At 42.1% G+C, this 27,153-nt stretch overlaps 1 protein-coding gene across 14 annotated transcripts in view; it reads right to left on the reverse strand.

Annotated features, from left to right (window-relative positions):
- Window positions 1-27,153, reverse strand: part of PPFIA1 (PTPRF interacting protein alpha 1) — a 540,698-nt gene that overhangs the window by 394,976 nt on the left and 118,569 nt on the right. For all 14 annotated transcript variants that reach the window (XM_069221888.1, XM_069221884.1, XM_069221890.1 and 11 more), the window contains exon 3: window positions 7,663-7,764. In XM_069221888.1, coding sequence (XP_069077989.1) covers window positions 7,663-7,764 — 102 coding nt within the window. The remainder of the gene's footprint in view (window positions 1-7,662; window positions 7,765-27,153) is intronic.

Genomic DNA, 27,153 nt, shown 5'->3' on the forward strand with positions numbered 1-27,153 from the left:
GCCTCTTAGGTTTCCTACCCACTATGTGAACTCTTACTTTCCCTACCTGGTAGGGAGACCAAGAGGTGGTAGGAATATTTGCCCTGTTCATGGCTGTGGCCATGAATTTTGAATCAGGCACTATATTTCTTTGCATGTATGATGGATCTTGGAAGGACAGTTTATATTTTTCTTCACTCTTGGCGTAAGTATTCTACAGACAGCTGTCTCCTTAAAAACCTCTCTTCCCTGGTCAATGATGCTTGGTAGCATAGGGAGGTATTGTACTCTGTGATGGTACCAGGGTTTCAAGCAGGAAGCAAGTCTATGTCTTTTATTCTTAAATCTGGATCCAATACTAATCTGCTGGTTTCCTCATCAGTTGATTGTACACTGTTAGATCATCTGGGGGTAATGGTCTGGTGGGGTATAAGTTGATGGCTTCTTTGGGTGACTCTGCCTCGAGGTCCTCCCATTGATCTTCAACTCCTACACATCTTGATAGAACCTCTGTGTCCTCTTTCTAATAGAGGATCTCTTATTTGTCCTGCTCCTGAGGGTCAGGGGCATGGGGAGGTTCAAGTTCCCCAGTGATAGTCCCCTCCCTCCGCTCTTCCACCAAAAGTTTCAGTAGAATCTTGAAAGCCGGCACTGCAGCATAGAATTCCTTTTTTTTTTCAAGTATAGCCACCATTTTGGGTTTGAGCCTTCTATGCTTGTGCTCTGCTTCGAATGCGTGTACTTTGACATTGAGTTTGGGGAATTCTCTTTTTCGTAGTCGAGGCTTTGGCTGCTGTTGTAGCTACTGTCTTCTCTCAGTCTCAACTTTGACCGCCCTTCGACGGCAAAGATTTTTCAGCACTTCTACCTCCTGCGGTATCCTTCAAATGGGACATGTGGGATTCTCTGTGCTTTGTCTTGCCTTCAGTTGGCGAGATCTTTGGTGTCTTTGGTGCAGAGGCTGATTTTCTCTATCTAGAGTATTTTTGACGTAACTACCACCATCTTTTTTGGGGTTACCTGTGTCTGTTTCGCCTTCGGTCTTTTATGTTACTATCAGGCGATTAGATTTTTTTTCTACAGTCTTCACCTTCTGCTTCCTCAACCGCATTATCTTCTTCCTCACTTGACAGTCCAAATTCTGAAAGTGAAGCAGTATCCTTTTGGTCCTATATGGCATAGTGTGCAAGCCTTTGTTTTTCTAGAGTGTCTTTGCCTTCAAATCTGCGCAGGCCTCACAGGACCTCAAGTCATGGTTGATCGGAAGACAAAGATTGCCTCACCCGGTGGCTGTCTCTCTGAGCAAACCTGTGGTGTCATTGTGGGCAGAAACGGAACGCAAATATATGTATCTATATTATAATGCAAAGCAAATAATGAATTAAAAAATATGCATCACCGTGAGGCAAGAGCAAAACTGCTCCATCTCCCTCATATTCAGCATCAGATCGCCAGATCCCAGAATCGATCGTAGAGAGAAATCAATTATCCTCACGGGAAGGATGACACATTTCAGCGTCTTGGAGATGCCCGAGATCTGCAAATACTCTCTGTCCCAGGTCCATCTGGTCTCGGCCTCTTATACTTTGAACAAAGAAGAGGAACATTTTAGAACCACCCTCTCACTGCAGAAGTTTATTTATTCAAAAAATGTTAATTGCTTTAGGCCAGCTTTGAATATAACACGTCGGGACTTGGCCACAATGCCAAGGCGCCAATTAAAACAAAAACGTTCCCTGCCCTCTGAGTACATTCTTATCAGCCTAAGCCCTTGGTGGGAAAGAACACAAAAAATAAAAACATATGCACATTGTACAATGTAGAAAACTACTTGCAGCTTTTAACGTGGCAGCGGCTAATGCTAAAATAAAGTCAATAGGCAAAATGAAGATGGTGATCACTAATGTGACAGTGTACTGCTAGCCTAACTGCAACATGGAGTCAGTGGTCAAAACTCAGTTATTACACGGACCCAACCACTAGATGACAGATAAATGCACAGCATGTGAATCCAGAAAAGATTTACGCTGCAAAATTTCTATTAAGGCCATGGCAAGAGGCAAGATACCTGGGGCGGATGGCAATTTTAAGCCGCCTACAGGGAGGAATCTGAGCCTAAACATGTTGAGTTATACGCCGTTTAAGCTCTGGCCCACTTGCCAGTGTCAACATGCGAAGCCCTGTGACTCCCCTTCACCCCCATGACATTAGGGCTTATCACTTATTGTCCATGTTTAAAATCGCCTATAAAATATTTAGCCAACTCGTTTCTTGCCTCATACGTCTAAATTGATTAATGCTGACCAATCGCGGTTTATACCGGGGCGCAACACAGCACTCGACAATCGTAGACTACTTGCCATTATGATCGATGGCTCTGTAGACAAACTGAGGGCAGCGGTCATGGCAATAGATATAGAAAACGCTTCTGACAGTCTAAGATGGGATTTTCTCTATCAGGTGGTGTCATGGATGGTAATAAGGCCTGGATTTGTACAACGGACTAAGCTTCTTTATTCGAGCCCTACAGCACTGGTACGAACAGGTAAGTTGATTTCACACTTTTCTGAGGTGACACGTGGGACCAGAAAGGGGTGCCCACTCTCCCTTTTACTTTTCGTCATTGAAATTGAGTATCTGGCCAGTAGCGCATGCACTGGCCACCTCTGTCGGGTGCTGGAGATTTACGACGCTTTTCACTTTGCAGCATTATATGTCAATTACACTCTATTGGTCCCCTGAGATACTGATGCAGACTCACCCGGAGCGATAGCTCTTCCAGAACGCTTGTCTGTGTCTGTGTTTGGGGGGGGGTGGAGGGGGGGGTGCATAGGGGAGTGGATTATTTGGCAGAAATCCCATCTAATTCCATTTTGTGGTGTTCCCCTCCCACTGCTTTGAGCCCTCTTCATCACCCCCCCATTCACGCCTTCAGGGAGTTTCCCCAGAGTTGCTGGCTGTTCATCACGGTTGGCAGCTAACCAGTTTAAGTTCCCTACTCACAGTATCTGCTGTTAAAATTACTGGAACTGCTGGCTTGGGGATAAGTGTTAAGTGCGCTCTCAGAAGGGCTGCTTATGGGGTGACTCAAGTTAGGGATCTCTTCAGAGATTGAACTTCTCTCTGAAGATTTGCCTGCTAAATTTGAGGTACCGGGAGACCAATTCCTATTGTATCGAGCAGCGGTCAACACAATTAGAGTTCACTATGGGACTGGTGCCGCTGAACCCCCCCCCACTCATCAATGCGGCAATGGGGCATATGGTGTGGGCCCGCCCCTCACTGACAGGGTTTTAGGTGGAAGTGATAGTCTGTATTAATGACATTACCCAACAAATGATTCTCTGTACTCCTATGACCTGCTAATTTGGGGAGTTCCTGAACCCAGCCAAAGGTAAAACTACTACTAGGTTTACAAACCTGGCTTTAGTACTTGCAAAATGGGAGATCACAATGCATGGGAAGGCCACTAGAGATCCAACGCTGACTAGGTGAAGGGAAGAGCTCGTCGTGTGAGCAGGATGTGAAAGTGCGGTCTTGATCGAGGAGGTGAAGAGGGGGCATGGTTTGTTTGATAGAGGCAAAGTCTAGGAGTGTTTAGTCTCAAAAGATCCTGAGCCGGACACACCTGATTGCGTAAACCGACTTGATCATTTAATTACAATACAGTGCAGGGCCTGTTAGGTTCACCCTTCATGGGGGATGAAGCAGACACTATATTCCCAAAGATGGCATTTTTAGGGGACAGCGTGGTGGGAGGTGTGGGCATAGGGGAGATATTATGAAGGGTATGTTCTTTTTGTACTGGGAAGGCCTATGTTATATTTAGCTATTTACATTGATTCCATACCTTGTGGTATTATGCTTGGAACCCTTTTTCTTAAAAAAAAAAAATTATATATATATATATATATATATATATATATATATATATATATATATATATATATATATATATATAGGCACCTGAATAATCCCAACTCTTACAAAAGAATAACTATGTCAATATCTGGAAACTAAAATAGAATTTGATCAATATCTAAGAGAATGGAGGGATCACTGCTTTATAAATCAGATTACAGTTTTTTTTAAAGCAAGGCCACCCTAAACTTCCTATTTTGTATCTTATCCCAAAAATTCATAAGAGTATACATAACCCCTCTGGATGCTTGAATCTAGCTTTAACAAGGAGGCATACCTGAAAATGTATCTAGGTAAATAGACTCTTACTTGGATCCTAGGACATTGAGTCTTCCCTCATATATAAAAGACATGCCCGATTTTTACTTTGTTTATTTTTTTAAACGTAGAGTTTTTGACACCAGATGGGAAGAAGTAATTACTAATAGTGGTATATAAGGACGTAACTTTCAAAGACTTGTCTAAAGGCAATCAAACATTTTTTAAGAATAAGGCCTATAAAGTTCTACAAACACAGCATGATGCTTTTGAAGTTAGTGGAATACTGTCTCGTCAAGAACATATTCATGTTCGATGAGGTAATATTTGTCCAACTGGGAGGGGCTGATACGGCACATGTTTCGCCCACAGCTCTGCTAATTTGCATATGGCCGCTGGGGCGCACCAGGTGGCCGGGAGCGCGAACATGGAAAAATTGTAAAATAATATAGTATTTTGATATGTTTCATTAAATACCTTTTATGATTTGGAGAGGTGATCCGCCGTCAACATTAGAGTTTGCAGAAGTGATCAACAGAACTGTTCTGAATTTGGTATTCAAGAGTAAAATCAGTGAAGGAGAAACAGAGTTCCTAGATGTTTTGATCAAGGTACAAGAACAGAATCTGACTACCACTCTTTTCAAGAAGTCTACAGCTGTTAACAACATCCTACACATGCAGAGTTTTCATCCCAAACCCTTAATCAGACACATGCCTTTTGGAGAGTTACACAGAGCAAGGAAGGTCTGTAGAACAAAGACAGAGCATCCCGAGATTAAGACTGAGATGCTAACAAGGTTTAAACAGAAGGGATATACTAAAAATAAACTAATGAAGCCCTAAAGAGTGCCTCGGACAGAGCAAGAAGGTGCAAGAGAGAATCAGCATTATTCATCAAGAAAGCTGACAGGTCGGGGGAGTGACACAAACAGCATTTCCAAATTAGAGCAACCCTTAAAAAACATCAGCATCTGATCAGGGGTAACCCTATGATAGGTCACAAAGTGCAAAGACACCCTCTGATTTGCTTCAGGAGAGCAAGATCAATGCAATATCATCTAGAAAGAAGTGAAGTAAAATCAACTAATGAAAGAAACTTAGCAAATGTAAGGCATGTAGACCTGGTGGTGTGACCTGGTGTTAACATGGTTACATGACAAAGATTTTAGAAGAAATACAAGCATTAAGGGTAGGATAACATGCAAGACCAGTTTTGTAGTGTACATGCTCGCTTGTCCATACCCCCCAAAAATACATATGGTGTACACAATAACTATTGTAGAAAAGAATAGTTAACATAACAAAACCAATAAGGGACAGTGACACCACCTACCCAGTGGCCAAATATTTTGATAAAGAACATGGTAATGTTTAAATGAAATAAAATACAGTGGCATAGCCCAAAAACCTAAAAGTTCAAGGGGTGGCAACAGGGAGCAGGTGTTGAGGAGATTGACGGCCTAGTTAATTTTGGAAATGGACTGTAAAGAACCAAAATGGGCTGAACGTGGATTACGAGCTCCATGTATGCTTATAACACTATCCGTGTAGCAACTGACAACCAACATATGATGCTATTTGATGCTAGTAACCCTCAGGATTTTAGATGCTTAAAGTTTTGTTTAATTGTTATTTTTTAAATTTAGATTTGTGACAAGAAAGGAACCCTTTTAAGAGCCAGTAACTCGGTTGGAGCTGCAGAGAAAATGTTAAAACGAGGTAGAGAAATGAACATGAATTATTTGTGGCAGTGCAATGAACATCTATGCTCTGTTTATGAAAATTTATTCTAATTTTCCTTTGGATTAGGCATGTGCAATCATATAGGAACATTCAAATTGAATGTATACTTTGTCTATATTAAGCGCAGTGATGAGTGAGCGTTTTTGCAAGAGTACTTTTAGGAATAAACAGAAAATTCAGAAAAAATGAAATAAGACTGTAAATAAATGAAATGAAATATGATGAAGCTTTATATGAGGCAGATTGATAGTGTTGCACATTCAAAAATGGCGCATTTGTTTTGAGTTCAAGTCTTGTCCTTGAACTATGTTGAAAGCATGGGATATGGCATAGTGACTGTTGTAAAAAGCATGTGATAACTATGGCGTCATTATCGTGAACCAGATTTGCTGGAGCAGAACCACATTTCTCGTGCCTCAGCAATAAATACATTTCCTACCAGCAGCTTATGGAGTGCCGCCCCCTTCATAATATTGAGAAAGGAATAAGGAAGTTTTCTGAAGATGCAGAGATTCAGCATGCACCGCTGACGCTAGGGAGCATGCTATATATATATATCCACATGCTCGAAAAGGAGAACACAAGAACCGGCACCAAAAAAAAGGGGATTGTACTTGCACACTCAGAATTCAAGAAAAATTCAGTTTATTCCAAAAAACACACAACGCGTTTCGGCTGACACAGCAGCCTTGGACACATCATACACACATACAAATATATTTCTAAAGCTAATATACATTGTTCTGTAGCTTTGCTGTTAAAAACAAAAAGAAACAAAGTTTGTCTAAAATTTTACACAAAAGGCACTACAAGCAATGTCAATGAACCAAATGAAATGGTGCTAAGTGGATGGATATATATTTTTTCACATTAAATTGAGGAAAAGGTTTCATTCTGAGTAAAACCATGATTTTTCTACTAATCAGTTACTTTGGGTCACATACTGATTTATTAGAACCCTCCTCCAATTGTTGCCCTATGTGCTGGTGGACAAAGGAAGCCAGTAGGCAGAGGATGTAGGCAGCTGATGCCGAGGATGTCGGCAGCTTCACTGCTCATCTGTAGGACTGCAGACGAAGTGCAAAATGATGCACAGCATGTGAATACAGAAAAGGATTCATGCTACAAAACTGTGAATAGGTAGGGCCTAGTGCCGCCAGAAACCAGGAACACAACCACAGCTGGAGGCGTGGTGGATAGGAAGGAGAGAAGGAGAGAACACAAATTACATTTTTACATACAACTCAAACCTTTCCAGGTAAGGCACCAGAGTTGATAATGGCACCCGCTATATTTCTGAACAACATTCAAATTGTTTCAATCCAGGTAAGTGAGCAAGTTGATCTTTTTATTCTGAGGTTAGACAAAATGGGTGGTAATAATTTTAATCTACATTTGCCAGATATGAAACTTGTATGACCACCACACCACCATATTCAAAAATTATTTCTAGCGGTTACAGTGTACTGAGAAAAAGACTCCAGCGCTGCTTGCACTTGGTACATCACTTGCAGTGAATAACTTCCCAACACAATACATTTCAAAGATCAGTTTCACTGTTCAACAGATTTCATTCATTGAATCATTTGAACTTTCAAGCCACACTAGACCGTGACCCACTTTCCCAATTTTTGGCTGAAGAAAAACTCTGGAATATTTATTTATTAATAGTTTCCCAACATCAACATCCAAGTCAAACAAATAGACAATTCTGCTGGACTACCAGCCAAATGTTCATGGCCAAAGTAAGATGGCTTACCCTTGTGTTGTTCCTTTCAGCTTTTAACTCCGCAATTTCCTCTTCCCGCTCAAGAAGATGTTCTCTACAAACGTTGAGTTCTTTAGTAAGTGCTGCAAACTCCTGTAAACCACAAAGCAAATATCATTAGTATTTCATACTAGTGTGCAAAAGTCTTATAAAAAAAGCAACCAGCACTAAGGATCACTTTTGGAAGGAGAGTACGGGCACCCCTCGCCAACTGCACAAATAGCTTTGGAAAGAGCAAACCAAACTTATCACATAAGGGTCAGGCAGAGACCCAGCTTCCCTAAACGAAGGTGGCTCAAGTACTAAGAGGGATAAATGAATCAGGTTTTACAAAGCTCTCAGAAGGTGCTAAAAAGATCGCCTGGCCTAGTGTGCTCAACTTTTCAGGGAGTAAGAACAAAAGATATGTACAAGTGAAGGGGGCCAGGATTCTGGATCCAGGCTTGACAACAGTAATTCCTCACAGAAACGACATGCAATCAGTAAAACATAGTTATCTTAATTTAGGGTAAAAAGGCAGGACATTAAATGCTATAACAGACAATACTATCATTTCCTTAGTTAATGTTTTAATGCTGGAAGGCTACTACGAGTGTTGACATACAAAGGTGAGGAGAGTGCCATTATAATCAGGTAAACTGAACTGCAATTGAAGAGAAAAAAAAAAAACATAAAAAAGGCAAAGTACAATTTCCGTATTGTAACCGCCCCAGGATATTTTCTGAGTTAAATACAACATCTCATTTCTCTCAAAATGGGATGTCTGAAAAGATGATATCTGTCCCATTCCCAGCCTACTTCCTCAATGGCTTTTTATCCATCGTCTTCTGTCCTGAGGAGATTCGCAGGAGTATCAAGAAGAAGGGCCTTATGAGCGACCCCATCAATCGCGCTATACGTTACTTTGGCAGTCAGAGTGTGACAAGCCAACACAATACAGTGGTCGAGGCGGATGACTTGATACACGTAGATGTGTCCGGTTTTTTGATTATTAATGTACATCACAGAAAACCCAGGAAAGTAACACATACTGCCCTACCTCGCAATATGATTCCTGAGCTCATAAATTTGGGCACAGAGGTCTAGGGGATAAAACACAAAATACACTTAATATACTAAAGTACCATCGATTAAGATATAAGAGCTGATTCATAGGCTTTTTAGTGCACTTAAATTGAGCTTCTGTTCATACACACAAAAGAAAATCTGTGCCTTTAAATAAGAGATGCTAACTCCGTGCTGGTGAAAAGTAAAACCAATTAATTGATACTAACTGGGTGCAATCCACAAAGCTTTTTTGCACAACCAGGTATAATTTGGGATGGAGAACTGAGCATCTTAAAAGCCTCAATTAGAAGTGGAATTTTACTATAATAAATATGCATATGGCCGTTCAAGCTTCGGTGTGGAAGCAAGTAGTATCAAGGGAAGTGTACAGTCAGAAGAAAGATGAACACCCTTCAAAGCTTGTGGATATTCACCAACATTTTACATGCATATTCCCTCTGGAGAAATACACGCACAAATGACTTCCAAGGATGAAGTAACGTTCCTTAGGATCGGAATGAGAAGGAAACACCCCTAATTTTCACAATGGCTTAGGGCAGTGGTTTCCAACCTTTTGACATCTGCGGACCCCCACTTTATCAATACTGGAACCCTGGGACCCCCACTGAATCATTATTGGAATCCAGGGACCCCACACTGAGTCATTACTGAAAGCTTGGAGACCTAATCTTTTAAAATTATTAAATATTCTAAGTAGTCGGGGACCTCCTGAGGAAGCTTCGTGGACCCCCAGGGGTCCCTGGACCACAGGTTGGGAACCACTGGCTTAGGGGAGTAAGGTTTCTTCACAGGGTTTCCCACCCCCTGCCCCCCCCCCCCGAGAGAACAGAAACGTATGTGAAAACATACATTTGTACCAAACTTGGGCAAAAAGCAATCCATTTAACTAAATACAGAGAAACAGTAAACACTTCAGATTTCCAAGAACATTTCCTGGGATTTTATTTAATGACAGAGGAAAATTATGGGAGGTGCCACCCTAACACACACCCCTCCCCCCCAGTGTGTGTGGGTGGATAGTATGGATTTCTCAGTGGCTCAGGGCCCATGAATCTATGGGTGTCATTGCCCGCAATGTATGGGTGATCTCTTTCATGGGCCATCAGATAGTTCTTGCGAGTTTCCACTGGTCTTCTACGCGTTTGCAGCAAGCTTGGGAGATCAAGTCCCAAAAGTCCCAAGAGCACTAGGGAGCTACCAAAGATCACAGGTAGTAGCCCCCTGCAAAACCAACCCCTACTATTCCTCCTTAACGGGCCACGTGAAAAAAAAAAGACTAGTGAATACAACTTACTGATATGTAGTGGACTGCTGGAGTTGTGTTACTACCATTTCACTCATGGTATCCTCACCACAGCTTTCTAATTTCCAGCTCGGAGGCAAAGAGGTGAAATATTGACAAAGGGAGTTTACAATCTTCAAGAATCTCCATTTACCACAGTTAAAACAGAGGTCACCATTTCTGCATTTAAGTTTTCAAATGGATACTCCCTTTAAAGTTTTCAAAAAAGAATGGAACTTATGCAAATCATGCATTTATGCTTTTACAGTTAAGAAGAAAAGTCTCTTCAATATAGCTTTATTAATAAACTACCTTAAAGTCAGTGTTGATTTTGAAAATAAGAAAAGGAAAATAGTTCGACAAAATGAAAAATAAAATAGTTGGACAACAGCTGGCCTGGAAACTGACAACTTGATAATATGAACATTTACAGATTGCTATCTACGCTTGACAATATAACCTTGTTTAGTATTTAAATAGTTGTTTTATGTAGAGCTCAGACTTTATATCACAGAGTACTCACATATCACCTTTCAACGGGTTTCCAGTTCAATTGATGTCCACAATAACTCAATAGCGCCACATATGAACAAGAACACTGAAACAAATTGGGACTTTGTTTTTATATAGTACACAAACAACCGAAAAACATCTGCCTGAGGAACACTCCCGAGTCAAAAAGCCTATATATGCACCGAAATCGCAGACCTCCGAGATTGATGGGAAGGATGTTCACTATGAAATCTCAGGCCTCGAATATTGAATTTCACAAGAGAAACTAAACAGCATAAAACACTTCCATTGTTTATTAAGCTCAAAGGGCATAGTGATCACAGAACGAGAGCTATAGAAACACACCTAACAGACTTATTCCCCTTTCTAAGAAGAAAAGGGGTTACATTTTGTGTGTATAGTTTTCACTGGAAGACTAGTTCGAAAGACCAGAATTGTAACCCGGTTATTCACTTCTAAGAAGTTACCTTGGGAAACCAAGTCCTTTCCCACTGCATCATCAGACACGCCTGCCCCACTAGAGTGTGGAAACCAGAGGGAGGTGTCACAATTGTGGTCTCAGCAGAGTTCTGCCTCCTATTCAGGCTTCACAGACTCAAAGGGGGTGGGATCACATAGGCAGCGTGCTGCCTCTGCGAACTGTCACATTTCCCCAACAGCGCAGGTCTCTGCAGACCTCCGCTGAACAAGCCTGCTGACCGGTGGCTCCAACAGAGTTGCTAAAAGTAGAAATTTGCCTAAGGAAGGCCGTGGAAAAGAGCAGAAAGTGGAGGGAAGCCAGCCACCGCCACCTCCACCCCCCTCAAATTTTGGCAGGTGGTTGATGAGTAAATAAAAGTTGTTTTTTTGGTATTTTTTAAGATCTTTGAGGGCGGTGGCGTCAAGTTTTGTACGGCCCCACCATTATACCTCGGTTTTTGCACAGACATTTAAATCAGGGGGGAATGGTTTGGCAGGGGGCATACATAAAATATTAGATGGGTAAAAAGTGAACAACATGGATGTTTTACCTTGGGGTCCTGAGTGATACTGTAGACCAGTTTGCTCTTGTTGTCCAATTGAAGTCGCTCAGAAACCCTCTGATTAAAACACCGGTTATTCACTGCCGCCTGTTCCAATTCAATTTTTTTTACAGACGAAATCAAGTAACACAGTTAAGCATCAGGCGTCATAGTGGTATTTTTTGAAAAGTTTGGTGAGAGGACAGATTTAAAAGAAAAAAACAAACATCTGCTTCCAGAAGCTCAGCCATTAGCAGGGAGGCAAGAGCACAAAGACGCAGCACATACTGCTGCCTGTGTATCCACACCGACTCCATGAGTGATCCTGTGCAGTGCAAACGGAACAGCAGGGACACAGTCAGGAGGGGGTTTCGCTCAGTGTTAACGTGCTGTGCTGTCTCGCAGGTTAGTTGCGCACTATTGCGCGTCTGGTATGACTTTAACGTGTTGACGAGACTTGACAAAGTGACCAAGTACCGTACAACTCTAGTCCTGAATTCTGAATCCATTCGGTGGCTGGAGCACTAGCTTCCATTATACACATCAATGAATATCCAATGCATGGAACATCTCTGCTTTTGTTGGGGAAGTAACTGCAATAACTTACATACTGTATCTTAAACCAAACACTGTGACAATTTTGTCCTGTGTGTGCTATTTGACAAGGCTATAAGTAAACATGTACAAGGGTAAAGTACACTCAATATTAAGTCACTCTCAAGGACATCGGAAACTGACAAACGAACTGTAGTGGTTATCTTAACCTTGGAGCCGCCTTCTCTGTACACTGGATGATTGTGCAATTCAGGGGTACCAGGGTGCTCATTGGGCCTGGAAGTGTAATCTACCAAGGGAGCCAGGACCCACAAGCTTCTGTCCACAAGTGGCGTTTTTGATGAAGCAGTGGGAAATCCCAGTGGGGAGTCATAAGGACACCTCTAAGACACTTCCGGAGATTCCTTTTCCTACTTTTCAGTTGGTGTGAGCCGACCACACAACACAGATGACTTGTCCATCAGGTTTATCCCTGCCCTGGAGCACAACCTTTTCACTGGTGTCCTTCCACATCTCACTTCTAGGGAACTTCCTTCTTCTTTGTTTAAGCATTCCAAGAGAGTACATGTGTTTTTCAATGGACTCTATTCATAGGCTCCTCTCCACCCCAGTGCTGTTCACTCACTTTTGTGTGCTTTTTCTCAGCAGCTTGTTGCTCTCTCACCAGTACGTGTCTCCCTCCTCCGCACTGCGTGTTGCTCTCACTTCCTTGTATGTTTCTTCCCGTCTTAGTGTTGCTTTTGCCCTCCTCCCCCACTCTGTTGCTTCCCGCCACTAAAACATCACATTTTCCCACCATTTTTTAAATATAATTAGGGAAAACAACTTTCACACAACAATTGGTATGACTTGATTATCCTCGAGGTTTCTGATTCGGAGACAGAACCCCCTTACATGTACAGTATTATCTTGTTTCATGTCATGATTTCTTTCCGGGACGATAGATTTGCAAAGCTGTTCTGCGATGGCTACATACAATAAGTGAAAGAGTCAAGTTATCAAATGGTACACTAGGCCCCACACATTCAAAGCAGATGAAAACACGGTAGCATTTTCAAGTTAATTACACAAATAATTTAAAACAAGAAATGGAAACTATTGAAGACACCCCCAATGCAGCTAGATTATAGCCAGTTGTATCAGGATAATCTTAAAAAGTCACCAGCCAATTCAAGGCCTCCTCTGAAACTTCTGAGACAACTCTGAAGTAGGAAGCTGAGCAAAAATCAATCCATATAGCTCGGTCTCCAGACCCCCAGATGCCCACTGCTGGTGGCACACCAAGGCAAGGCCCAAGGAGCAGTGGGGATATTGCCACTAGCATACTACGGCCAAGAGGACTGGCAGTAGGTTGGGCCTGGTACAGACACGGGCCCAACTAGTAGCTAGTTCCAACCCCAGGTTATTCTTTAAGAGGCCTTTAAGACACATACGTGGGTTTGGAGCATTCATTGTCAAGCCGGAAGACACAAACAGCACCACTAGAGAGCACAGAGTTAGAAACCACACTCTTGAGGAAGGAGGCCCAGTGTCGTTGTGCCCCTGACCAAGTTCTCCAGCAGAATATCAATCATTACAAATCAGAATCTGTCAGTTAATGCTGGGGAAGACAAGATCGGCATGGCTGCCTGTCCAGAGCTGGGTTGATCAACGGGGCAACAAGGCATCCAAGCTATTACACTGGCTATGTTAATAATAAGCTGCCCCTCGGGCGTATGGGCACAATTCACTGTGCACATGGTCAATTGGTGGTAGGCCAGCAAGTTATACTAGAGTTTGCCTCATGTTATTCCTTTTTTAATGCCAATCATGAACACACGGACCAGTCTGTGCTAACCAAATTCATTTGAGATTTGCCAGTCGTCACCCTCCCACTTGATTAGAGAGCTCAGTTGTATGGGGAGTTACTGAGGAGGAGGAGGTGGTGGTGGAGACCTTTTCTCAGTTTCGGGGAGGGCGGTCACCTGGTCCAATCAGATTCCCTACAGAGTTTTTCAGACTCATGGCCCGCCTGTTCTATTCCTGCAATTAAGGTAACGCGTGATGAGGCACGAGAAAACTGAGTCCTGCCAATGAATTTGGACTTGCTCTTACAGTAATAATTCTCGACCTTGGAACCCAACCTGCAGCTCAGAATGGTGTGTGTCCTATAGCCTCATCTCCCTCACTAACACTGAGGTGATACTAATCAACAAGACTCTGGTGACTTGTCTTTTAAAGGTGATCTGCTCACTGGTCCACATGGACCAAGTGGGTTTATGCTACACAATGCGCTGGCTGACAGATTACAGGCTGGCACTGATGGAAGACTACAAAAAAGGCCTTGATTTGGTGGCCTAGAACTACCTGTGTGTGATCATCGGGAAAGCCAATTTTGGAAACACTGTCATGTACCATGTTCGACTTGTCTATACTAATATCCTCACAGCTCTCTAAGGAATTTCCTGTGGGCAACAGGACAAGACAGGCAGCCCCCACTCACCCTTGATCTAGTTAGTGAGCCTCTCACAGCGTGGCTCAGTATCAAACTTTCAGTGAAAAAGGCTTTGAGTGGACAAGAGTAGTTTCAGACATTCTTGATATGCACAGATGATCCCTTAATATTCCTACTGAATACACGGGAGTCTGGGGCATGAGCCCTTCAAATACTACGTATGTTTAGCAGATTTACTGAACTCAATATTAACATTGGCAAGTAGGTGGTTTATCTACTAAGGGCGGGATAGTAGGACCTTGGCTGAGCCTCGCAGCGGAGCTTTTGAGTAATGGCTTTAAGTATTTCGAAGTGTATATAAGGGTTGATGAAGATAAGTCCTGGGAATGTAAAATCTTGTATCAGGTTTCTAAATAATTGCAGGCTGACACTTCATTCTGGTCCCCTGTCCCCTTATGGGTAGAGCTGCTATCTTTAAGATGGTGCCATTGCTGTGGCTTCTCTATCAATTACAGCACTACCTGATGATTGCCCAGACTCTTCGACAGCCTAGTGCAGCTAGTCTAAAGCATCTTACAGGTGACAGAGTGCCAAGAATAGCTAGGAATAAGGGTTACAAGTTGCTGTTTGACATTAAATCCTATTATAGTGGGGCACACATCTCAGTGATTGAGTACTGGTTGGATTCTTCACAACCCTGATTCCGCTTTTGCCACAGAGAGATGGATTCTGGGAGACATTCACTTCTCCCATTATCTATATGGGGCCCGGGGTCTACCATCTTTTCCTTCAGCGACAAAGCGGGTGTTGGATTTCTGGTCTGTGAATTTCGAGGACTTGAGCTGGCATAAACGACATCCCATGGAGACCCCACTTTGGGTAGGTGCTGTCTTGGAACCAGAGAAGGATTCTCGGGTGGGACTTGGTAGGTATTTCCACACTGGGAGACATCATAGAGGGGATTCGTATCTCTTTCTTTGAATAATTACAGGTCTCCTTTGACCTACATGGATGACAGTTTCTCTGCCTTCAACTCGGTTATACATTTATCCACATAAAGAATCTGGTTCCGCTCCCTAAATATAATCCCTCAGAAGCTATATTATTATTGGCAAGCTAGGATGTAAACAAATATCCTTGATTTATCGAACCAGAGTGAATAACTTGCCAGGTACTTGACAGTCAGGGTAGCATAGGAGAAAGATTTTGGTCGTCTTTCAGGTAAGGACTGGCGAAATGCAAAGATGGTCCTTACATTGATAAGCATCATCACACAATTCAGACTAATTCAACTACAGATATTACATTGAGTCTATACCACCTCTCTAACCCTTGTCTATTCAGTAAGATTCCTTCCCTTAATTGTCTTAGGCGCAGGACTAGGATGGGGGATTTTCTTCACACTATTTGGTCTTGTCCAGCGCTTCAGCACTTTTGGAATGGATGTTGAAGACACTTTGAACAGCGTTAGACAGGTCAATAAATCCTGAACTCAAACTTGCGTTATTACATATTACTAAGGACTTAGACTTCAAAGGATATAACACCCCTCTTCCCCATGGGCTCTTGGTGGGTACAAGATCATTGTGAGGAAGAGGGTGGGGAGGCTCTGCCCCGTTCTCTGAAGAGGTGTGCCAAAGGCCTAAGACACTTCATGATCCTGGAAGAACCCATTTGGTATGGATCCAGAGTTTTCCAGAAAAATACATTAAGATTTAGTCCAACTGGTAAGACTACAGAGGAATTGATATTGGGGCTGAAGGAGTTCACAGAGCCTCTGTACCAGAGGATGTCTCAGTCATGTGAGACTGTATACGGTATCATACAACGGACAGCTGGTTGTGCTATTCATCTATAGATTAAAACCTAAACTTGTACACTTCCTCTCTTGCATGCCAGAGGGGAATTGGGAGTTGGAGGGTAACAAGAGGGTTGTTCGGTATTTAAGATAACTTGTGAAATGTTAATAAAATTATATTTAAAAAAAGAAAAAACATTTACCATTGTGCACTTAAAAATAACATTTCATAAACCATGGGCTTTTTTTTGGAAAGATGTCAAAGTACATCATACAAAATATCCCTAAGTACAATCCAGACTTTGAAAAATATGTGTAACAAAAAGGTGATACTAGGTGAAGCCTTCAATAAACTGCTTCTGAATCTAAATGGACTTCTCTGAGAACCTGCACCAAAGACTAAGCAAAAGCAGCAACAGGTGATCAACAGTAGCAATGTGTAAATGCCAGCCCTTTGACTGCAGTAGACAAGGAGGACTTCACCTTGCTAGAATCTGCTTTAAAAAAAAAAAAAATTACAAAAAAAAAAAAAACGTTATTTTACAATACTATCTGCACAAATGAAATATTCCAACACCTAACGGTATTCCAAAGGATACTGGACTGGAATGAGAAATGTATGCAAAAATGGCGCATTTTCAGCACATCATTCATAAAAATTTAAATAGGCATGAAGTGCAAAAACAATGTCAATGCTAACTACTCGGAGACCTTGTCTTCAATCTATCAGTTACTTTTTTCATTTTTCGACCATTTTAAGTGCTGTCCTGGGTCAACCCATCTTACCCAATAGCTCCCATTACTGAGTGGCTGCACAAAGCCTGTGCACATTGTTCAAATCCGCCCCAAAATAGTTCCTTTGCATTCAGTGACTAAGCTCATTTACGTTGTGCTTTATGATATTATTTATTTTCTATTGCAACTTTAAGTATCAGCTATGTGTTCTGCTTTGTGTGCCCAGTCAGATATAATTCATTTTCGTTTTTAATAGTTCTTAAGAGTTTAAATAACTCTGTAGTTGCCTGCTTGATTAGGTGGTGATGTAATAACAACAATCATAAATTGCACAAGTGAAACGCTCATTTTAGCAAAAATATCACTTGTAAAAAAGCCTCAACTCTGAATGTTTCTTGCATTTACATTTTTTATTGAATACATAGGGCGCCCACGGTTAAGGTGTCCGGAGTTTTCTTTTTAATCTCTGGGCATTTTCTTGCAATAAAAATTAAAAACAAATAGCTATCACATTGCAAGGTGCGACTTATTGTTTTTTCCAATGATAGTTAGTTTGCAAATTCTTCACAATTTTTTTTTTTTTTAATAATTCACAAACGGCTTACTGGTAATTCAGCATACAAAGTTGTGAGAATGCCTGCTAAGGCATTAACAATGCACTTTCGCAAGGACAGTCTAGTACCAATCAAAGCCAGTATGGTTCAGGTGTCTGGCACAGATCATTATATTATATCTGGGAAAATAAGATTTGGAGAAATATTGCTATTTAAATCAAATTATTCAAAATATTATTGATTGTCCCAACTAACTTAATTATAAAATGCTGCAGGAGTGAAAAAGTAAGGATTCAAACGTTCGTAATGCTCAAACCTACACTGTAAGTGCTGCGATCATCACTTGAAAACCCTCTAGCTGTGCACCAGTACAAAATAGGTGGATAATTTAACTTTTCCAATTCGGTCAATTTAAAAACTCTGGTTTCAGAAGCTACAAAATAATGATGATCAGCATCCAACGTGATAAGGTAATGCAATGAGTAACCCGTTCTTAAAGGCATCCCTCAAGTTTCAAGACCATGCAATGTCTATGAAATAAGAATCTGTAGTATTGTAAAACATCAGGTGCCTTACTTAAAAATAATGCCAAAAGCACACCAAAATGAGTCCCTAAGAGCCTGATCATTGCTGGGGCGATCTTCAGATTACAAAAGAACAGTGTTCGCAGCACAAATCACTTTTTTACACTGGGATTTTGACCAGGCAAAATAAACCTCTTGCTAGGACTAAACATTCCTTTTTAATACTTATGACACCCCTAAAGTAGGGTGAATGTATTTTTTTTTTTTTTTTTTTAAGTAGGATGCGTGTTTAAGTTTTACGTGCCCTGGCAGTGAAAAACTCGTCTCCTACAGTCACTTTTTGCTGTGGTAAGGTCTATCGCTCCCATAGGCTAACCCTGGGTTACCGTATCATATTTAATAAGTACCTACTGCAGATTGGGAGCAGATAGAGAAATTAAGTTCCCACTCAAATTGATTTTATTATAAAATCCTCTTTAATGGTAAAGGTGGATGTTAGGTTACTATTCAGACAATGCCACTTTTAGAAGTTGGTATTTTGGTGTCCAATGTTTTAGGGCCCTACTGGGAGTTTCCAGCTGCCTGGGCCTGTTAATGGTTCCCTCATAAACAATGCTCTTCGGGCCCAGACAGTGAACAATGGGACGTGGGTGCAGCTGGGAGAAGGTCTTCGTGATAGAATGGCAGGGGAGGAGCTGGACCCTGCCCTGATTACTTGTCAAAGGATCAAAAGCCCTTGCCCATAGCACACACAAAAGGAACCTGCCACTGGGTCGGCCCATTGCCTTTGCCACCCAAGACAGTTTCAAGCCAGGAACAGGGGAATGGAAAGAACTGACCAGAAAGAGTTTTATGGGTAGGCCAGAAAATTCCCCACACAAGGGCTGTCACCAAAAACTCTGAGCCACTCCTTGGAACACTCCTGGACCTGTGGACATTGGGCTGCCCGCTGCTGAGGAGCGCCTTGCTGTCTGAAGAAGATTGGGTAGCCTGGGATCAAGGCAACAAGCAAGTCCAAAATGTCTTCGGGTGATCTGTGTAAACTACAGGGACACAAGCTTTTAGAGGCCTCCCAACAACTAGACCTGCCTGAGCCTACTGCTGACCACTGTTATGACTGTCTCCGATGATCAATCAACGGCTCTTCCTGCTACAGCAATGACTGTCCACAACACTCCACCTGCTCTTTGCCCTGAAAGCTTCCTTCTCACAGCTTCCTCGAACGCAAACGGAACTCTTTGTGCCGGACTTTAGCAGGCAATTCTTCAGCAGGACTAACCGGTCCTTTATCCAACCCACACTAGATTATGGTCCAATTAAACATGTGACTCTTCCCCCCCCCCCCCCCCCCCAGTCCAGTACAGCCAGATAACAGCAAGTGGCGCTTGATGCTTCTTGGTGCTATTTTCACTAGAAACCTTAAAAATCAATGTCTCCGATTCTACTGGTTGAGCTCCTTTTGGTGGTGTTTTATTTATTAAAATCTATTCTATTTTTCTAAATTGATTTGGGGTTCTTTTTGTGTTGGGTTTTCTCTGTATTATGGTTTGTGTGCTGCACACACACTATACACTCTGATTCTCAGTGAAGCTCAACTGCCTTTGTACCAAGTTACCAGGAGGGTGAATTTAGTGTCTTTTTGTGGTTCAGTCAGACAAGGATTATGGTTCCCCCTCTCTACACCAAGAATCCAATTTCTATCACTACGTATATTTCTGTGTGTTTTTATTTAACATTTTCTGGAAAATTTGAGACTGGTGAGACAGCTAAAGCAACTGTTCACTAGGCTCCAACCAACTCAGAAGACAAAAGCTAGAATTATAATTAAGGTTCACAACATAACCCATATGCACTAGTTATTTATAGGTTTCACTGGCTGCTGATCTTAAACAAATGTTTAAAGTTCTAAATCTATTGAAAGTGCATTTTGGAATCGGGAACTCTTTTTGAGAAAAATAATCGAAAGAATACATTCCAGTGATAACACTAAGATACACCAATAAGAGCAGGGATACTGTTAGCAGCTTCCATTTTTAGGGCAGAACACACTAAACAATCTTGCAGTACGCGTAAGACCTCTACACTGTGGAAAGTGAATGACTGCCCTCAGAGTGGACGCTTAACCCTAGTATAGATGTGTAAAAATACGAGTCCATGAGCTGCTGCAGACAATCTTTAAGAGAATGTTTCTTGTAACGAGGACCTGGACTGGCTACACGCTCAGCATAACTGAGAAGAGGGACTACGAAGCTGAAGTCAGACTGCGGCCAGAGGTCTTCCAGATGCTTATATCTTCGTGAACCTTCTCCGCCGGTGACACCCGCGGCATAGCAGAATGGTTTATAAATAATATTTTAAAATCTGCTTTTCAAAACGCACCTCTGGCCAACCTGGCCTTCCTTAAACATGAATGTTCAACAGTTTAAGGATCTGTCGTGCCCTGTCTGTCCTGCATGTTGATAATGGGCACTACTCCAGGGTTCCAAAGAAAAAAAACTCTTCTACAAGTCTACATTATTACAGACTTGCAGATCGGCTTCTAGAAATCGATTTTAAAATAAGAATCTTCAAGCACACCCACAAAAGATCATTACATTGAAAGCAAGCCTGCTACTAAATTAACTGCGGAAAAGACAAGGCCACTCATGCAACCACCATGGTTTTATCAAACGTTCAATTAGTTTGCGGCCCGTCAGAGGAAACGCTGCAGGTACAGTCCCAAAAAACAACATTCTGCCAACTACTTCCACGGAAAACCTAGCGAGGGGTGTGTGGAGCGCTCGAAGGGCCTTGGTGGGGAGGTGCACCGTGGTCCTGGAAGGGAGCCAGTCGAGTACAGTGAAACCTGTGTTTAGAGGACGACATTATGTAACCTGCTGGAGAGAGTGATGTAAAAAGTGATCTGTGCCTTGGCACTGAGCCACAGCAGAGCCACAGCAGAGCCACAGCAGAGACCCCGAGCCAACCATGCCTTTCCGTGGAAGCACACACTGAAGCGTTGCCAACTAAGTGCTCTGCATTCTATTTACCCACAGTACCCGAACCTAAATATTTATGTTCACAGCTCTTTTCTCTAACCACGGCCATCTGGCAAATTGACAGCAGTCACTCTAGACGATTGCTGTTGAAGATATGGTTTTATGAAGCTTTACCAAGAGGCCGCACTTTACAAAGCTGGGTCTGTTCTCACCAACTGCTGTAAGCACCTAGGTGAGGAAATGTACAGGAGGGTGCTAGAAAAAGAGCTCATGTTTGATTCAATAGAACAGGAGGGACTTAGATTTGTAAAACTCACTGAAGACAGCGATTACAAAATCCTGGGATTTGAGAAGAGTTCCTTACTGACGGTTATGAGAACCAAAAACTCCACAACTGCAGAGAAATAAACACATCCTTGTTTAAATGTGGCCCACAGGCTCCCTAAAAGAACAACAAATTGTAGAACACGATCACCTTTGGTGGTCTAGAAAGAAGGACATGGGACATTACCAAGCCATAGCTTCAGAGTGTGGGTTTCACCACAGTCTCTCTCCCAGGACCATTCTACTTCCTCCACTGCCTCCAGATGAGCATCTGCAGTGACTCTCCTGTTAGGCATTTCTGTGCTAGCCTGCATCAATGACTAGATATTTTAATAGCCGTCATAAGAAGTGTGCTACTAGCCAGCCTGCATCAAGGACTAGATATTTTAATAGTTGTCACAAGAAGTGTGTTAACAGCATGGCATCTTAGTAGTCAGTATACCTTAACTTTAATAAATTAACCTTCTGCTGGTTTTACCTATAAAACTGACTCTGCTCTAAACACCCAGCGTGCAAAGCAAGACCAACAGCGTTCCCTGCCTTCTATAAGTCACCACGCCCACTGTTCCTTGTTGAAGAGGGCAGGGGCCAATGAAAGACAACATAGTCTTAAGAAAAAAAAAGAAAAAAAAAAAAGGTACACAGGTGGGACTTTGACCCAGTTGAGATTCTGCAAAGTCTGACCCACGGACAGAAGTCCTGAAAATGTCGACTATTGGTTTGTGACAAGAGAGCAATGTTGTAGCACGTGATCTTTCCGATCCAGTATTATTCTATTCAATATAAATATACCCAGCTATTAAATGGATAAAAACAGGACTTCCGGTATGACAAGGCAGGAGTGCCACAACCAAAACTCTGTTCTTTCTTTAGATGGAATACATTATTTCAACTCTGAGGACTTTAGTTACCTAAAATTGTTGCTATTCTAGGTTGTAAACAACGTCGATGTTTCTGGACGTCTGGATTGTAAAGAGCTGCACCTCTTTCTATCACTGCAGAGTTCTAGACACTGACTGCACAACTTCCCTGTATTTCCCTTCTGTTGTGTATACTTGCAACTGGCCTACTAGTGACCAGTTTCATGGAGATGGGGAACGGGCTTCAGGTTGTGCTGGAGGAACTTGCACACTGGCGGGTCCACATGGAGGTAGAAAGTGTCCTTCAATTTTATAATAGTGGCAACTGGGCGATGGTGGTTTAATGGGAATGTGTTAATGAAGTGATAGCCCCTGTTGGTAAAGCCTAGTCCTAGAGATTTATAGCCCCACATATGGGAATACCTGGCTGGAATAAAGCTCTGTCTGTTCTTCACCATTCCATGCTCCTGCCTTTAAAACAAACAGAGGTCCAAGGGGTAGCCTAAAATACTTTAAAACGTGAGATTTCCAGCCACTGGTGAATGACATACTGCGACTTAAATAAAAGCAACTAAGAGTCCTTAAGCAAGTCATTCCAACAGTGAAGTTCCACCTACAGAATATTTCATTATTTTAAGCAACAGTAAAGGGTGAAGCAACTTAAATCAATCAGATGTTAAGTCTTATATTTCACACAAACACAAAGGTTCCATAATGCAAAGCTGGTACCTACTTCGGAAAGAGTGAAGGAGTGAGTGAATGGTGGTGCGACCTTCCATACTCTGAATGTGTAGCTTGAGAAGTCTCGTTTCTGGTCATTTCTGCTTTAACTCTATTATTCTCAAAGTCATGGCTTCATGAGATGAGACAATGCATAACATGGTTTTATGTAGTAAGCATTATTGTGGGGTTTGGGTCCCAAGATGTAAAGTAATTCTAAAAAATCTGCCTTCCACAAGCACGCCCTTCGACCACCCATTTACAACAGAGTTCACTCAAAATAAAGACCGACTACATGCCAGGCGTTCAGGATAACTATACAAAAGAAATTTGCATAAATAAATCTTAATTGTAGAAAGGTACAAAGTAAGCAGCTACCCCGAAAATCGGATTTATAACACTTGATAAGAAAATATATATTTACTGTGGTTGAGTTTTTACATACATCAACTCCACGCCTCACCAATATCAGAAACGTTTTCAATCTCTGTGTACAAATTTAGTGTAATTATTTATTCAAAGTGTTTCCTCTAAAGAGAAACGTCAGATTGCTGGTTGAAGTGTTTGAAAAAGAACTGCTATATTTAATGTAGATCTGGAAAGTAAGATGATGTTTGCAGCGCAGTAGAGATAAGTAACACTGCACAAAACATAACAGGCCTTTGTGGACTATTTTGTAAGATTATGAAAGTAAGTTCTTCCCAGTGAATACAAAATTAGTTTAATTAACAAATATTTCTGCACGTACAATATATTAAGTTAGGGAAGGCACGCAATGTATTAAATAGAACAAGAGGTACCCACCTACACAAGTAATAAAACCTAAGAAGTACTATGGATAGTGTAAAGAGTTTTACCAAACTCGGATACAATTCACGACTAACACAGCCAACAGCATTAACAGATTTGTCAACATTAAGAATAGGTGCAGATGGAAGGTGGCAGTGAAAGGTGCCCCCCCCCATGTGGGGAAGCAGTGCAAGCTTTCCTCACGTAGAGGATACTAAGGCACAAAAGGTAAAGCAGCAGAAATCTCTCTGGCACACACTGAACAGCACTGGAAAATATAATCGTCCATTAAGTACAAGAACATATACAGCAAAAGAAACAGTATTTCCTGCTCCTCGCACAACAGCCACTGAGCAGGCATCAGCAGGCTAAGCCCTCCTCTTACACAGGTCAGGTACAGAAACACGCATTTGGCAAAGCCAATAGGCCTTGTCTATGCAAGAGCTATTGGCTTTAACAATGTGTTTTAGCCAGGTGGTAAACCAGCGTGGCTAAAAGGAAGTGGCATAGAGGAGAGTGGCATGCAGTGTCGCTGAGTGGAATGGTGGAGAGTAGAGTAGTGTGTTCTAGAGTGGCAGAGAGTCGTGTATTGGAGCGCCGTAGAGCAGCACAGAGTAGAGTGTTGCAGCGTATAGTGTAATGAATTCAGCAGTGTTGTAGAATGCAGCAGCGTAGAGCGGTGCAGAGTAGAGTGGCAGAGTAGTGTAGAGTATAGTGCCATAAAGTGCACTAACAGAGTGGAGCAGTAGTAGAGCAGCGTAGAATTCAGTGGCAGAGAGTCCAGTGTTGTGGAGTAGTGTTAGTAGAGTGGAGTAGAGTACAGCAATGCAGAGTAGAGTGCAGTGACAGAGTGCAGTTGTGTAGAGTGCAGTGGTTAAGAACAGAAGTGGCGTATAGTGCAGTGTCATTGAGTAGATTATTTCAGAGTAGAGTGAAGTGGCACTGAGTGAAGTGGTGCAGGGTGCAGTCCCGTAGAATGGCACTGAGTAAAGTGTGTAGAATGCATGGCATAGAGTGGTGTACAGTGGACTGGCATGGAGTATAGGGGCATAGAGTTGGGCGTTAGATAAAAGTGCATTGGCGTAGAGTGCTGTGTTGCAGAGTGGTATAGAGTACAGTGACACAGAATGGAATTGTGCAGAGTAGCATGTGTAGCCTAGACCGCAGTGGTGTAGCATGCAGTGGCAAAGAGCAATGGTGTAGAGTTGAGTGGCAAAGTGTACATTGGCGCAGGGTATAAGAGGGAGGCGCAGTGTGAAGTGGCATAGAGTGCTATGGTGTGAAGTGGTGCAGAGTGAAGTGGTTTGGAATGGTGCAGAGTGAAGTGGTTTGGAATGGTGCAGAGCAGAGAGGCGATGAGTGGATTATTCATGGTGTGGTAGCACACTGCCATTACAGACAACACATTTTCAATTGAAATTACCATTACATTTGCACTGACATACAGTTTTACTAATAAAACTGTACAGACGAAAATGTGTAGAAATTGCATTAGCTCATTTAATGATTTGTTTTGATCATATTAAATTACTTGTTTCCAACACACTTCAGAAATAACAAAAAATTTGCTTCATTTGTGCGTTCATCATTCTGATATATTCTGAAATACTTAGTTCATTTAAACATTGTAGTGTGCTAGAAAAAGAAAAACGCTTTCCTACCCCGAGTAACTATCAAGATGTCACATAAATCCTCTCACTTTGAAGTCAGAGAAAGAAAAATAAACAAGCACCCTTGGAAGACAGCACCTGACGTTTGAACTCGGTCTTTGAATGCACAGCAACTGCGTCGAGCTAAGAACAAAATTTAAAGACCTGTTAAAACACAGGTTTGTGGAAGGATGCAGAAAACACGGTTTTGGCAACTGGAGGGACAAACTGAACAAGGAGCGCCTAAAGCAAATAAAGCCAGCAAATGGAAAGCCAAAAAGTGTGTTACAAACCACAAAGCCAATGGTAATCAGCGAGCAGAATGCATTCCTAGATAAACTTTCAGAAAGTCCCAAGATATATTTGGGCTGCAACCTAAAAACATGAATGTTTTAAACACGCTTGGTGTAATTACTGTATATGTAATACACATCTAACACAGTATGGGAGTTCAAAGCATAAATGTTGCATCATACCACTGTAAACCGTATACAGATATTTCTCTATCAACTTGTCAGCTTTAAAGTTGTTAAGTTACTGATAAATACAACTGTTAAAAAACACAATTCAAGCTTCACCCACACAGTTGGTGTGCAAAGGCACCAGCAGTGTAGGCTCTGCTTTTGTATAGGGCAGGTAGAGAAAAGGTAGAACAAAAACACAATTCAAGCTTCACCCACACAGCAGGAGCAGTTCAGGCATCTGCAGCGTAAGCTTTCCACTTGCACAGGGCAGGTAAGGAAAACTTGGAAGCTTCACTCATGCATGAGGTACAGCGCAGGCATCAGCAGGGTAAGCTCTCCTCTGTCAAGCTTTATTCATACAGCGTGTACAGCGCAGGCATCAGCAGGGTAAGCTCTCCTCTGTCAAGCTTCATTCATACAGCATGTACAGCGCAGGCATCAGCAGGATAAGCTCTCCTCTGTCAAGCTTCATTCATACAGCGTGTGCAGCGCAGGCATCAGCAGGGTAAGCTCTCCTCTGTCAAGCTTCATTCATACAGAGTGTACAGCGCAGGCATCAGCAGGGTAAGCTCTCCTCTTCCAAGCTTCATTCATACAGCATAGGCATCAACAGTTGCACCCTTCTTGACAAAAGGTGCACCTCAGTTATTCAAGCACATTAGCTCTGCTCCAAAATTTGCCTCCAGTTTTGGATTTCAGAGTTATATTGTGTTTTCATGTTTACTGTGCATGTGACAGACTACGTTGCACTTTATGCACTACAATCCTAAAGATGCAACATTATCCGGAATTCTGCAAACATCCAAGTCCCCTCCCGAAGTGATTTAACCAAGAAAGTATATTAATACTCAGAACATTTCCATGACAAACAAGGAAGCGGCTGCAATCCCTATAAGAAGCTGCATGCTGGAGAAACGCTAGAGAATTGAAATTTTGGATGGGTCTTTAGGTTATGCAGATTTACAAAGCGCTGAGCAGGTGAGAGTCTAGCCACACCTTGGGCCTAGTGGGACTGAGAAAAAGCAGGTCTTTAGCTTCCTACAGAATTCATGAAGTGTGGAGGAGGCTCTTATGTGTAGTGGCAGGTCAGTCCACGCTTTAGGAGAGATATTGGAGAAGGGTCCACAACCAGATCTGGTTCCCCGTATGCATGGGATTTGTGTACGTAGGGCTACAGACGACCAGAGGTGTCTGGAAGGTTTGTGAAAGCAGATGCGATTGTCTAGGTATGTTG

Source organism: Pleurodeles waltl, chromosome 3_1 (assembly GCF_031143425.1).
Source record: "Pleurodeles waltl isolate 20211129_DDA chromosome 3_1, aPleWal1.hap1.20221129, whole genome shotgun sequence".
In the NCBI taxonomy this organism is placed as follows: domain Eukaryota; kingdom Metazoa; phylum Chordata; class Amphibia; order Caudata; family Salamandridae; genus Pleurodeles; species Pleurodeles waltl.